Source organism: Xenopus tropicalis, chromosome 3 (genome assembly GCF_000004195.4).
Source record: "Xenopus tropicalis strain Nigerian chromosome 3, UCB_Xtro_10.0, whole genome shotgun sequence".
Lineage (NCBI taxonomy): Eukaryota > Metazoa > Chordata > Amphibia > Anura > Pipidae > Xenopus > Xenopus tropicalis.
The window spans coordinates 6,840,500-6,854,318 of record NC_030679.2 but is presented as its reverse complement, the minus strand read 5'-3'; the positions used below and the strand labels follow the sequence as shown (position 1 = coordinate 6,854,318).

At 48.1% G+C, this 13,819-nt stretch overlaps 1 protein-coding gene across 2 annotated transcripts in view; it reads left to right on the top strand.

Moving 5' to 3' along the window:
* Window positions 1-11,853, top strand: part of agbl3 (ATP/GTP binding protein-like 3) — a 41,324-nt gene extending 29,471 nt beyond the window's left edge. The window contains exons 9-22 of one of the 2 annotated variants that reach the window (XM_018089881.2): window positions 2,169-2,295; window positions 2,420-2,520; window positions 2,750-2,865; window positions 3,626-3,692; window positions 3,844-3,930; window positions 4,410-4,460; window positions 5,280-5,396; window positions 5,810-5,863; window positions 5,999-6,053; window positions 6,551-6,739; window positions 6,852-6,900; window positions 8,061-8,227; window positions 8,416-8,626; window positions 11,430-11,853. In XM_018089881.2, the coding sequence (XP_017945370.2) occupies window positions 2,169-2,295; window positions 2,420-2,520; window positions 2,750-2,865; window positions 3,626-3,692; window positions 3,844-3,930; window positions 4,410-4,460; window positions 5,280-5,396; window positions 5,810-5,863; window positions 5,999-6,053; window positions 6,551-6,739; window positions 6,852-6,900; window positions 8,061-8,227; window positions 8,416-8,626; window positions 11,430-11,724 (1,686 nt within the window). In that variant the 3' untranslated portion in view covers window positions 11,725-11,853. Of the gene's footprint in view, window positions 1-2,168; window positions 2,296-2,419; window positions 2,521-2,749; window positions 2,866-3,625; window positions 3,693-3,843; window positions 3,931-4,409; window positions 4,461-5,279; window positions 5,397-5,809; window positions 5,864-5,998; window positions 6,054-6,550; window positions 6,740-6,851; window positions 6,901-8,036; window positions 8,228-8,415; window positions 8,627-11,429 lie in introns of both variants that reach the window. The other variant, XM_031898553.1, reaches the window with a different exon arrangement.
* Window positions 11,854-13,819: the final 1,966 nt, after the last annotated feature.

The following is a 13,819-nucleotide window of genomic DNA, read 5'->3' as shown; positions in this document are numbered from 1 at the left end:
GTAGCAGTGGGGGGATAATAGCCTCTGGGAAGGGACTGGGGCTGTGGGATAGCAGGTATAGTAGGGAGAGATGGTGCCTATAGTAGCAGGGGGGGGATAATAGCCTCTGGGGAGGGACTGGGGCTGTGGGATAGCAGGTATAGTAGGGAGAGATGGTGCCTATAGTAGCAGTGGGGGGGATAATAGCCTCTGGGAAGGGACTGGGGCTGTGGGATAGCAGGTATAGTAGGGAGAGATGGTGCCTATAGTAGCAGTGGGGGGATAATAGCCTCTGGGGAGGGACTGGGGCTGTGGGATAGCAGGTATAGTAGGGAGAGATGGTGCCTATAGTAGCAGTAGGATAATAGCCTCTGGGAAGGGACTGGGGCTGTGGGATAGCAGGTATAGTAGGGAGAGATGGTGCCTATAGTAGCAGTGGGGGGATAATAGCCTCTGGGAAGGGACTGGGGCTGTGGGATAGCAGGTATAGTAGGGAGAGATGGTGCCTATAGTAGCAGTGGGGGGATAATAGCCTCTGGGGAGGGACTGGGGCTGTGGGATAGCAGGTATAGTAGGGAGAGATGGTGCCTATAGTAGCAGTGGGGGATAATAGCCTCTGGGAAGGGACTGGGGCTGTGGGATAGCAGGTATAGTAGGGAGAGATGGTGCCTATAGTAGCATTGGGGGGATAATAGCCTCTGGGAAGGGACTGGGGCTGTGGGATAGCAGGTATAGTAGGGAGAGATGGTGCCTATAGTAGCAGTGGGGGGATAATAGCCTCTGGGAAGGGACTGGGGCTGTGGGATAGCAGGTATAGTAGGGAGAGATGGTGCCTATAGTAGCAGTGGGATAATAGCTTCTGGGAAGGGACTGGGGCTGTGCGATAGCAGGTATAGTAGGGAGAGATGGTGCCTATAGTAGCAGTGGGGGGATAATAGCCTCTGGGAAGGGACTGGGGCTGTGGGATAGCAGGTATAGTAGGGAGAGATGGTGCCTATAGTAGCAGTGGGGGGATAATAGCCTCTGGGAAGGGACTGGGGCTGTGGGATAGCAGGTATAGTAGGGAGAGATGGTGCCTATAGTAGCAGTGGGAGGATAATAGCCTCTGGGAAGGGACTGGGGCTGTGGGATAGCAGGTATAGTAGGGAGAGATGGTGCCTATAGTAGCAGTGGGGGGGATAATAGCCTCTGGGAAGGGACTGGGGCTGTGGGATAGCAGGTATAGTAGGGAGAGATGGTGCCTATAGTAGCAGTGGGGGGATAATAGCCTCTGGGAAGGGACTGGGGCTGTGGGATAGCAGGTATAGTAGGGAGAGATGGTGCCTATAGTAGCAGTGGGGGGATAATAGCCTCTGGGAAGGGACTGGGGCTGTGGGATAGCAGGTATAGTAGGGAGAGATGGTGCCTATAGTAGCAGTGGGGGATAATAGCCTCTGGGAAGGGACTGGGGCTGTGGGATAGCAGGTATAGTAGGGAGAGATGGTGCCTATAGTAGCAGTGGGGGGGGGGGATAATAGCCTCTGGGAAGGGACTGGGGCTGTGGGATAGCAGGTATAGTAGGGAGAGATGGTGCCTATAGTAGCAGTGGGGGGGGGGATAATAGCCTCTGGGAAGGGACTGGGGCTGTGGGATAGCAGGTATAGTAGGGAGAGATGGTGCCTATAGTAGCAGTGGGGGGATAATAGCCTCTGGGAAGGGACTGGGGCTGTGGGATAGCAGGTATAGTAGGGAGAGATGGTGCCTATAGTAGCAGTGGGGGGATAATAGCCTCTGGGAAGGGACTGGGGCTGTGGGATAGCAGGTATAGTAGGGAGAGATGGTGCCTATAGTAGCAGTGGGGGGATAATAGCCTCTGGGAAGGGACTGGGGCTGTGGGATAGCAGTTATAGTAGGGAGAGATGGTGCCTATAGTAGCAGTGGGGGGATAATAGCCTCTGGGAAGGGACTGGGGCTGTGGGATAGCAGGTATAGTAGGGAGAGATGGTGCCTATAGTAGCAGTGGGGGGATAATAGCCTCTGGGAAGGGACTGGGGCTGTGGGATAGCAGGTATAGTGGGGAGAGATGGTGCCTATAGTAGCAGTGGGGGGATAATAGCCCCTGGGAAGGGTCAGGCTGGGGGGTAACGGAGTTAAATCATTCTGTTCATAACAACCCTCCCCAGCGAGATCCTTACTGTTGTCCCGTTCAGTTTTCTTTCTCAAGCTGTAAGTTCAAGATGCGGAAGAGTAAGGAGGGAACTGGGCGAGTAGTGATGTGGAAGATGGGCATACAGAACAGTTACACCTTAGAGGCCACGTACTGTGGTTCCACCCTGGGTAAGAGTCAGCATTGCACCTAAATCTTACTCACATCAACATCATTAATGAAGCCCCACCCACTTACCCATCATTCTCAGTGTGTACCGTTCCTTTATAATGTTATTTTTTTTCTTTTATAAAGGCCCGCGGTGCGGAACCCATTTCAGTACCAAAGACCTGGAATCGGTGGGACACCATTTTTGCGATACACTGTTGTACTACTGCAACCCAGAGCAACCCAAGGTGAAACCCGTTATCCAGAAAGTTCCATATTACAGGAAGGCCTTCTCCCATAGACTCAATTATAAGCAAATAGTTTAAATTTTTAACAATAATTTCATTTCTTCCGACATTCTCTGCATTGCTGGTTCCGACTCCTGAGACAGTGACCTCTGCTACATTGTTTCATGAGTCAGAAAGGGACAGGCAGTGCTGTGGTCTGTGCTGACAGTCTCCCCGCTGTATTTCCCAGCACTGCGACTTCCTAAACGAGTTGGAGGAAATGATGACGCAGCAAGTAAAAGCCAGGAGTGGCCAACTCGACCCCCAATCCCTGTTGGGCGATATCCTGTCGGATCTGGATTCCAGGTGGGTATCACTCATGTATTATAAGGGATAATGTACCCCCTACTGTAAATGATAAGGATATTAGCAGTCACTGAGGGGTTCTGTGCCCCCCATATAAAGGCACAAGGCTGCAGGCTGAGTTATACAGGGAACTCTGAGTATCACTCATGTATTATAAGGGATAATGTACCCCCTACTGTAAATGATAAGGATATTAGCAGTCACTGAGGGGTTCTGTGCCCCCCATATAAAGGCACAAGGCTGCAGGCTGAGTTATACAGGGAACTCTGAGTATCACTCATGTATTATAAGGGATAATGTACCCCCTACTGTAAATGATAAGGATATTAGCAGTCACTGAGGGGTTCTGTGCCCATATAAAGGCACAAGGCTGCAGGCTGAGTTATACAGGGAACTCTGAGTATCACTCATGTATTATAAGGGATAATGTACCCCCTACTGTAAATGATAAGGATATTAGCAGTCACTGAGGGGTTCTGTGCCCCCCATATAAAGGCACAAGGCTGCAGGCTGAGTTATACAGGGAACTCTGAGTATCACTCATGTATTATAAGGGATAATGTACCCCCTACTGTAAATGATAAGGATATTAGCAGTCACTGAGGGGTTCTGTGCCCCCCATATAAAGGCACAAGGCTGCAGGCTGAGTTATACAGGGAACTCTGAGTATCACTCATGTATTATAAGGGATAATGTACCCCCTACTGTATATTATAAGGATATTGTACTGTGTTTGATGGAATATTTCCTTATTTTTTAGTACTGCCGGTTCTGACAGCTCTGACTCCAATGCACCCCCTGCTCACCTCATGGAAATGGCTTTAAAGGTAAACTTCAGAATAAAGAATAAAGTTACCTGTTTAACTAAGGAGCCTTTTAAGTTAAGGAAAGCTCCGCCCTCAGATGCCCCAGAAGCCCCACCCCTTTGTTGGATACAGTGGGGCTTCAGAGTGTTAACTCTTTATTCCCTGTGTTCAGATGAAACCCACGAAGAAGGTCCTGAAGACAAAAAAGGAGAGAAACTTGCTCCGGAGCCGTCAGTTAAACATAAAGCAAGAAACCCAGGTGAGGGGGGGCGGGTGGGTAGGAGGTCCCTGGGTAAGGGGGTGGGGCTAAATTAATGACTGCCCACTCACATTGCCTCTTAGCAATACCATGGCATCACATGGAAAGTCCCTCTCCTATTCATCTTTTTGTCTCTCACTCACACCACTGCCTGGTTACTAGGGTTAACTGACCCCTAGCAACCAGACAGCTGCTGAAATTTCAGACATAAAATAGCAAACAGGGAATGTATAGCCACCCCCGTGTACACAATCACGCAGCCCTGTCCTGTTAGTGAAGCCCCCCCGCCTCCCCCCACAGGGACTCATGTTATTATCGGCCATATTGGACGCTGCTTATTAATCAATAAATAATTGCAATGATCTATGGCCAATGGGTAACAAGCACGGGGGGTAATGGGCCCCAGGTATTCTGTTATTCTGCCCCAATCAGAAGGAGAATGCTGTCAGCCTAACGACTGCCCTGTTTATCTTTCCCAGGATGCCGAGGGAGCCACGCGGGGAGCCGAGCATCAGATAAGCGAAATTGCCGTAAGAATCCATTCTTCCTCCTGTTCCGCCGATGGAGATCTCACATGGTTTCTCCCCGCAATAGAGACAAATGCTTTTACCAGGCCACACCCCCACATCTGCTAACCACACCTCCCACCTTATCTCATACAACTGAGATTGGCAGGGGGGGCTATTATTTAGCTTTCTGTTCAGCAGCTCTCCATTTGGTATTTTAGCAGCTATCTGGTTGCTAGGGTCTTATTGACCCTAGCAACCAGGCAGTAGTTTAAACGAGGGATGGGAATATGAATAGGGGAGGGGCTGAATAGAAAGATAAGGAATAAAAAGTAACAATAACAATAAAACTGGAGCCTCACAGAGCAATAGGGTTTGGCTGCCGGGGTCAGTGACCCCCATTTGAAAGCTGCAAAGAGTTAAAAGAAAAAGGCAAATAATTCAAAAACTATAAAAAACATATAATGAAGACCAATTGCAATGTTTCTAGGAATAGGCCATTCTATAACATACTAAGAGTTAACTTAAAGGTGAACCACCCCTTTTAGATATAGAGGGCCAAGAACTGCTGCCAATCTGATTGTGAGGCTGAATGACGGGCAACCCAGTCGGGATCCCTGTGGAGTCATTCACTATAACCAATCAGTAGTCTTGCCCTTGATGCCTATTACAGATTGGTTACTAGGATAATTAGTGCAGCTAATGCAGAATGGATCCTATTGCCGTGCAAAGGGGCAGGGTTCAGCCCACAAGCAGGAAGCAGTGGTGCCAATTGTATATGTTGGTTCTGCATTCTGTATAGAGACACCGGGTGTTCTTAATGTTATCCCTCCATCTCCTTAGATGCGATTGGCTGCGCTGCCGAAGGCGACTGAGTTGCAGAAACCGCCCGCGAAGATCAGGACTTCCGCTCCCAAACTTCCCCAAGAGGATTTCTTCCATATTCCAGATAATAAAAAGGTTTGGACCGACTGTGAGATTAGAGATAATTGGGTCCTAGGGCTCCCCTGTGCCTCCTAAAGGGGATGTAAACCCCGCCCCACTGCACGGCTCAACCAAACTTTACTCAGCTGTTGCTGGACTACAAATCCCAGAATAATGTAACATTGAGGCATGCTGGGAGCTGTAGTCCAGCAACGTCAGGGTTGGATTCTTAAACCAGTCCTTTATTCCCATGTTTGATTATAGTGTAATATAATAAATAAAAAATGACATCATTATCTCTATATGTAAGATAACAGCAAGTGCTGGGGATCAGCATTCTCATTGGTCACTTCTCCTGCATTTATAATGAGATATTAAGTCAGTAGAATGCTCATTGGTGAATTTTACTGCATCTATAATTACGTTTTTCTATTTACGTTTTTGCAAAGGTGTCAGTGGTGTATCTGGTGTTCAACCCCGACGGGCAAGTCATTTCCACCAAGGTGAGCAACTGATTTATTTCATGGCTAAGGGAAGCGACGTGACAATTTGACGCACCCCAATTTGTTTAGGGGGCGATGCAGGTTAAGTTAGGGCATAACTAAATATAGTTGTCGTTGTTCTTCCCTCTATTTCAGTCCCACACGTGTCTCAGGAACGAAGGCATAAAGGACATTTCAAACACCATAGGCGGTGAGTACCCCCCCCAGGGCAAAATGTAAGTACCCATAGACTTACATAGACTTGAACTACTACTGCAATGTGTATCTCTGACCAGAAGGTGGCAGCGGCACTCAGTAACCACTTACCCTCTCTGAATTGGAAGATCACAGGATGAATTATGGGACCAAAATTATAACCTTTTTATAATAAATATATCTGATTGGCTAATTCTGTCAGGCTCGGTGAGGCTTTTGAGTCAGATCATTGGCCCAAAGGAATGCGGCAGCTTTCCCAGCACAATAAGCGGGAATTATTGACCCCCTTCTGATGTTTTATTACAGGGTAATATCAGTGAGCGAATCATGCCCAGTAATCTCCCTATGTTAGAAAGGAGCAAAATGGCTGTGGCTGGTAGAATGATTCTCATTGGCTAATAGTTTTGCATCTGTAATTAAGTGTGACTTTTCCACTTTGAAGAGCCAATGGGGGGAGTTTTATGGCAGCTTTATGGTTCTCTGTGTCCCTAGGATTTGCCTGGAGCCGCCCCCCGCCGTTGTTAAAACGTCTCTTGTCCCAGAAGCTCCCTCACACCAATGAGCTTCAGCAGATCGGTTCCTCGAATGGCCCCGCCTTCATCTCCGACTCCTCTGCGACCAACATCCCCAACTCTGGGAGCCATCGGGATTTACAAATGGGAGGAGCCGTAGAGCAATCAGGTGAAATGGAACAGGGGTGGGGCAGCAGGGGGTGGGGCAGCAGGGGGTGGAGCCACTTTTTATGGGAGGGTCTCATTTTCTAATTATAACGTTGGGTGTTTTGTTTCCATAGGAAATGGTTCTGTTACTTGTTCCATATACAGCCCGAATAAACAGTCCCGGTAAGTCCCGCCCCCAGGTCTGGCAAAAGGGAACCATGGGCCCCTGTCAGTGCAGGAAGCCACCTGAAGGGGGCAGCATCTATGGGGAATATCCAACCTGAATTTGCACTATGACACCCAGTAACCTTGTGTGGTTAGATGTCAGTTTTTCACAGCATATTCATATTTTTGCCAGTGTCTTAACTTCCCCTTTAATTTTATGTGTTTTCGTTGAGGTTTCTCGCTGGAAAACATGGTTATTTATTAAAGAAACAGGGTAATAATTAGCTACACTACGGAGAGATACCATGAAACTATGGCACATAGGGATTCCCCTGTACTAAGCACAATTCAGCAGGAACAGCCCCCTAAGTTTGCTCATAGCCTGTACAGAGAGATACCATAAAACTATGGCACATAGGGATTCCCCTGTACTAAGCACAATTCAGCAGGAACAGCCCCCTAAGTTTGCTCATAGCCTGTACAGAGAGATACCATAAAACTATGGCACATAGGGATTCCCCTGTACTAAGCACAATTCAGCAGGAACAGCCCCCTAAGTTTGCTCATAGCCTGTACAGAGAGATACCATAAAACTATGGCACATAGGGATTCCCCTGTACTAAGCACAATTCAGCAGGAACAGCCCCCTAAGTTTGCTCATAGCCTGTACAGAGAGATACCATAAAACTATGGCACATAGGGATTCCCCTGTACTAAGCACAATTCAGCAGGAACAGCCCCCTAAGTTTGCTCATAGCCTGTACAGAGAGATACCATAAAACTATGGCACATAGGGATTCCCCTGTACTAAGCACAATTCAGCAGGAACAGCCCCCTAAGTTTGCTCATAGCCTGTACAGAGAGATACCATAAAACTATGGCACATAGGGATTCCCCTGTACTAAGCACAATTCAGCAGGAACAGCCCCCTAAGTTTGCTCATAGCCTGTACAGAGAGATACCATAAAACTATGGCACATAGGGATTCCCCTGTACTAAGCACAATTCAGCAGGAACAGCCACCTAAGTTTTAACAAATACTTAAAGATAGGTGCAATCTGTGAATACGTTTGGGTTGGCCCCTCAGTAGGGCAGTAAGTTAGGAGTTGGGAAGGTTTATGCCCCAAACATCAGGATCATTTCGCCTCTCACAGATACAATGTGTCTCACGCTATCAGAGCCCGGGGCCTGTGGATTGGAGGAATGGCTGCAGATTTAGCCCGCGCTACGTTTCTGCTCTATGATCCAGTTAACTGCAACTTGATGCTGAGCCAAGAAGCCAACGGTTTGGCCCTCACCAATCCGGAAAAGCCCTCGGAGACCCCCAAGGTTCCTGATTTCCCAGGTAACAAGGGGGGGGGGTTGTTTATTCACATATTTCCTGCCGCAGTTAAAAGACACAGAATATAGAGTGGGGGGGGGGGGCAATTTTGCTCCATATTATACGTTATTTAAGGTTTATTTCCCCTTTAGTTGGTACAAAGTTTTTTCATTCTCATTCAGTTGGTAAGGCTCCATTTATTTTTGCTGCAGGACATAAAGTGATCAGCCCCCTACTCAGCGCTAAAGAGAAACTTGGGAGTAGTTCTGCCCCGCCGGGCACCATGGAGCGCTGTGGGAGGGGTAACCGCATGGAAGCAACGGAAGCCCTGTCCCTCCCTGCCATACCCACCAACCGGGCAACGGTATTCAGTGGCTTGTGTGAGCCCAACCTGCTGCAGCCCAAAGCCGACACCAGGCAACGGTATTGCCCTATAGCCCCTTACGGTATTGCCCTATAGCCCCTTACGGTATTGCCCTATAGCCCCTTACGGTATTGCCCTATAGCCCCTTACGGTATTGCCCTATAGCCCCTTACGGTATTGCCCTATAGCCCCTTACGGTATTGCCCTATAGCCCCTTACGGTATTGCCCTATAGCCCCTCACGGGATTGCCCTATAGCCCCTCACGGTATTGCCCTATAGCCCCTCACGGGATTGCCCTATAGCCCCTCACGGGATTGCCCTATAGCCCCTTACGGGATAGCCCTATGGCCCCTTACGGGATTGCCCTATGGCCCCTTACGGTATTGCCCTATAGCCCCTTACGGGATTGCCCTATAGCCCCTTACGGTATTGCCCTATAGCCCCTTACGGGATTGCCCTATAGCCCCTTACGGGATTGCCCTATAGCCCCTTACGGGATTGCCCTATGGCCCCTTACGGTATTGCCCTATAGCCCCTTACGGGATTGCCCTATAGCCCCTTACGGGATTGCCCTATAGTATAGTAGGAAAGAGAGATGATTTGATCAAGGGTTGGAGAGATGATTGACTGAATGAAGGATGGATAGTGGGATGAAGAGATGATTGGATCAAGGGATGGGGAAATGATTGGATAGTAGGATGGAGAGATGATTGGATGAAGGATGGACAGTAGGATGGAGAGGTGATTGGATGAAGTGATGGACAGTAGGATGGAGAGATGATTGGATAGTGGGATGGAGAGATGATTGGATGAAGTGATGGACAGTAGGATGGAGAGATGATTGGATGAAGTGATGGACAGTAGGATGGAGAGATGATTGGATAATGGGATGGAGAGATGATTGGATGAAGTGATGGACAGTAGGATGGAGAGATGATTGGATAGTGGGATGGAGAGATGATTGGATGAAGTGATGGACAGGAGGATGGAGAGATGATTGGATGAAGTTGATGGACAGTAGGATGGAGAGATGATTGGATCAAGGGATGGAATGATGATTGGATAGTAGGATGGAGAGATGATTGGATAGTGGGATGGAGGGATGATTGGATAGTGGGATGGGGAGATGATTGGATAGTAGGATGGAGAGATGATTGGATAGTGAGATGGAGGGATGATTGGATAGTGGGATGGAGAGATGATTGGATGAAGTGATGGACAGTAGGATGGAGAGATGATTGGATGAAGTGATTGACAGTAGGATGGAGAGATGATTGGATCAAGGGATGGAATGATGATTGGATAGTAGGATGGAGAGATGATTGGATAGTGAGATGGAGGGATGATTGGATAGTGGGATGGAGAGATGATTGGATGAAGTGATGGACAGTAGGATGGAGAGATGATTGGATGAAGTGATTGACAGTAGGATGGAGAGATGATTGGATCAAGGGATGGAATGATGATTGGATAGTAGGATGGAGAGATGATTGGATAGTGAGATGGAGAGATGATTGGATGAAGTGATGGACAGTAGGATGGAGAGATGATTGGATGAAGTGATTGACAGTAGGATGGAGAGATGATTGGATGAAGGATGGACAGTAGGATGGAGAGATGATTGGATGAAGTGATGGACAGTAGGATGGAGAGATGATTGGATAGTGGGATGGAGAGATGATTGGATGAAGTGATGGACAGTAGGATGGAGAGATGATTGGATGAAGTGATGGACAGTAGGATGGAGAGATGATTGGATAATGGGATGGAGAGATGATTGGATGAAGTGATGGACAGTAGGATGGAGAGATGATTGGATAGTGGGATGGAGAGATGATTGGATGAAGTGATGGACAGGAGGATGGAGAGATGATTGGATGAAGTTGATGGACAGTAGGATGGAGAGATGATTGGATCAAGGGATGGAATGATGATTGGATAGTAGGATGGAGAGATGATTGGATAGTGGGATGGAGGGATGATTGGATAGTGGGATGGGGAGATGATTGGATAGTAGGATGGAGAGATGATTGGATAGTGAGATGGAGGGATGATTGGATAGTGGGATGGAGAGATGATTGGATGAAGTGATGGACAGTAGGATGGAGAGATGATTGGATGAAGTGATTGACAGTAGGATGGAGAGATGATTGGATCAAGGGATGGAATGATGATTGGATAGTAGGATGGAGAGATGATTGGATAGTGAGATGGAGAGATGATTGGATGAAGTGATGGACAGTAGGATGGAGAGATGATTGGATGAAGTGATTGACAGTAGGATGGAGAGATGATTGGATGAAGGATGGACAGTAGGATGGAGAGATGATTGGATAGTGGGATGGAGGGATGATTGGATAGTGGGATGGAGAGATGATTGGATAGTAGGATGGAGAGATGATTGGATGAAGTGATGGACAGTAGGATGGAGAGATGATTGGATGAAGTGATTGACAGTAGGATGGAGAGATGATTGGAAGAAGTGATGGACAGTAGGATGGAGAGATGATTTGATCAAGGGATGGAATGATGATTGGATAGTAGGACGGAGAGATGATTGTATAGCAAGTTGGAGAGATGATTGGATGAAGTGATGGATGGTATGATGAAGAGATTATTGGATCAAGGGATGGAGAAATGATTGGATGAAGTGATGGACATTTGAATGGGTGCAAGGAAGAATGGAAGCTGATTGGTTGGATACTGAATGGCCAGGTTTCCATAAAAGCCACAGATATTATTACATGAATACTGATGAGACATTACAGGAAAGTTCTGTAGAATATCCATGTTTAGTCCCTGTATGGCTCCCATATCTGCCCCTACCCCAGCACTAACAGCCCCTCTGCTCTGCCTTACAGACCAAAAAGGACTATTTTGCCTCAAATGATGCTTCGCTCTGAAACATCCAAGTCTTCCAGTAGCCCCGCCCTTCCTGCTTCCTGCCAGCCGAAAGGCAACGCTACGCGGGTGAAGGGGACTCTGGGTAACGTTCTGTGCCGCAGTACGAGGTGCCAGGAGGCAGTTAAAGAAAACTGTGGCGCGGCACGGAGCAACTGGAGAGACATTCTGACTGGCCTGGAGTCAGGTGACACAGCCGGACCTTTATACACGCGTGAAATGAACTCTATCAGCCCCCACGAGGATGGCACATAACCCCTCACCTCCATTTTATAGTAAATTGCCTGTTATTACCCCGATTTTTACCCCCCTGATTGGTTATTGTTATTGTTTATTTAAGATATTCTCTATATTGTTTAATTAAAGCAATACTGTTTCAGCCAATGGTGCTGCTCCGCTGAAGTCTTGTTTTTAAATGAGCAAATACACTGTGGAAAAACTGCCCCACGTGCCATTAGCCTCAGCTTGTACAGTAAAGGGTAAATAATGGTACGTTGGATTCTATGAACAATGACTACAGTGAGGGGCAGAAGTAGTGACGCCCAGAATACATGAAATAAAATGAGAGACATTGAGTAGTGGCCCCACAAATACATTACAGGTTGGATGTGGGTCACCTATTCTGAATTTCCTTCTGAAAGCTCAGACTCAGTCACACTTTACTGCTGCGCTGCAAGTTGGAGTGATATCCCCCCCCTCACCCCCAGCAGCCGATCAGCAGAACAATGGGAAGGGAGTAAGATAGCAGCTCCCAGTAGGTATCAGAATAGCACTCAATAGTAAGAAATCCAAGTCCGGCTTGGGACTCCTCCAGTTACATGGGAGTAGGAGAAACAATAGGTTAGCTGAAAGCAGTTCTAATGTGTAGCGCTGGCTGAAAGCTCAGACTCAGGCACACTTTACTGCTGCGCTGCAAGTTGGAGTGATACCCCCCCCCTCCCCCCCAGCAGCCGATCAGCAGAACAATGGGAAGGGAGCAAGATAGCAGCTCCCAGTAGGTATCAGTATAGAACTCAATAGTAAGAAATCCAAGTCCGGCTTGGGACTCCTCCAGTTACATGGGAGTAGGAGAAACAATAGGTTAGCTGAAAGCAGTTCTAATGTGTAGCACTGGCTGAAAGCTCAGACTCAGGCACACTTTACTGCTGCGCTGCAAGTTGGAGTGATACCCCCCCCCTCCCCCCCAGCAGCCAATCAGCAGAACAATGGGAAGGGAGCAAGATAGCAGCTCCCAGTAGGTATCAGAATAGCACTCAATAGTAAGAAATCCAAGTCCGGCTTGGGACTCCTCCAGTTACATGGGAGTAGGAGAAACAATAGGTTGGCTGAAAGCAGTTCTAATGTGTAGGGCTGGCTGAAAGCTCAGACTCAGGCACACTTTACTGCTGCGCTGCAAGTTGGAGTGATACCCCCCCCTCCCCCCCAGCAGCCAATCAGCAGAACAATGGGAAGGGAGCAAGATAGCAGCTCCCAGTAGGTATCAGAATAGCACTCAATAGTAAGAAATCCAAGTCCGGCTTGGGACTCCTCCAGTTACATGGGAGTAGGAGAAACAATAGGTTGGCTGAAAGCAGTTCTAATGTGTAGCGCTGGCTGAAAGCTCAGACTCAGGCACAAGGCACTGAGATGGCGCCTACACACCAATATTACAGCTACAAATACATTTGTTGGTTGAAGAATAAAAAGGTTAAATGGCAGAGGGAATTGTTTGCTGTGTAACAGTGTCATTTAGAAATAAAAAGCGCCCCATAAAATAACATGCCAGAATCCCATTAAAGGCAAAGTATACCTTGAATGACCATAAAATGCGTGAAGTTCATATATAACTTAACAATGGAAGAACAAGACTCTTGTTCTAATAGCTGCAATGCTCTCATTCCCCCAGAAGGTGGCGCTGTCCTGCTGAAACGGCCTCATTAAAGCAATGTGCTTGATACCCTGTATGATCTGTAGGTACCCCAGCTCCAATTGTGCTGAAGGGGAAGGTGGAGGCACACAGACGTGTCATATCCTGCCCCCCAACTTGTATTCAGGGTTGGACTGGAGAGTCGGGACACAGGGGAAAACCCAGAGGGCCCTGGGGACCCCCGCAAGGTGCTCCTCCAAGTCTCCAGTCACCCTCCTTCAATGTACTGGAGGTAAGTTTAACTTATGTGTTCTTGGGGTGGGGGGGTCGGACGGGTGGTGGGGGCCCCTGTGGGGGGTGTGAAGGCCACGGTGGGTGCCCATTGTGGGGTACAGGGGCCCCTGAGGCACTAACCCAGGGCCCTGGTGGGTGGGGGCCCCTGTGGGGGGTGTGAAGACCACGGTGGGGGCCCATTGTGGGGTGCAGGGGCCCCTGAGGCACTAA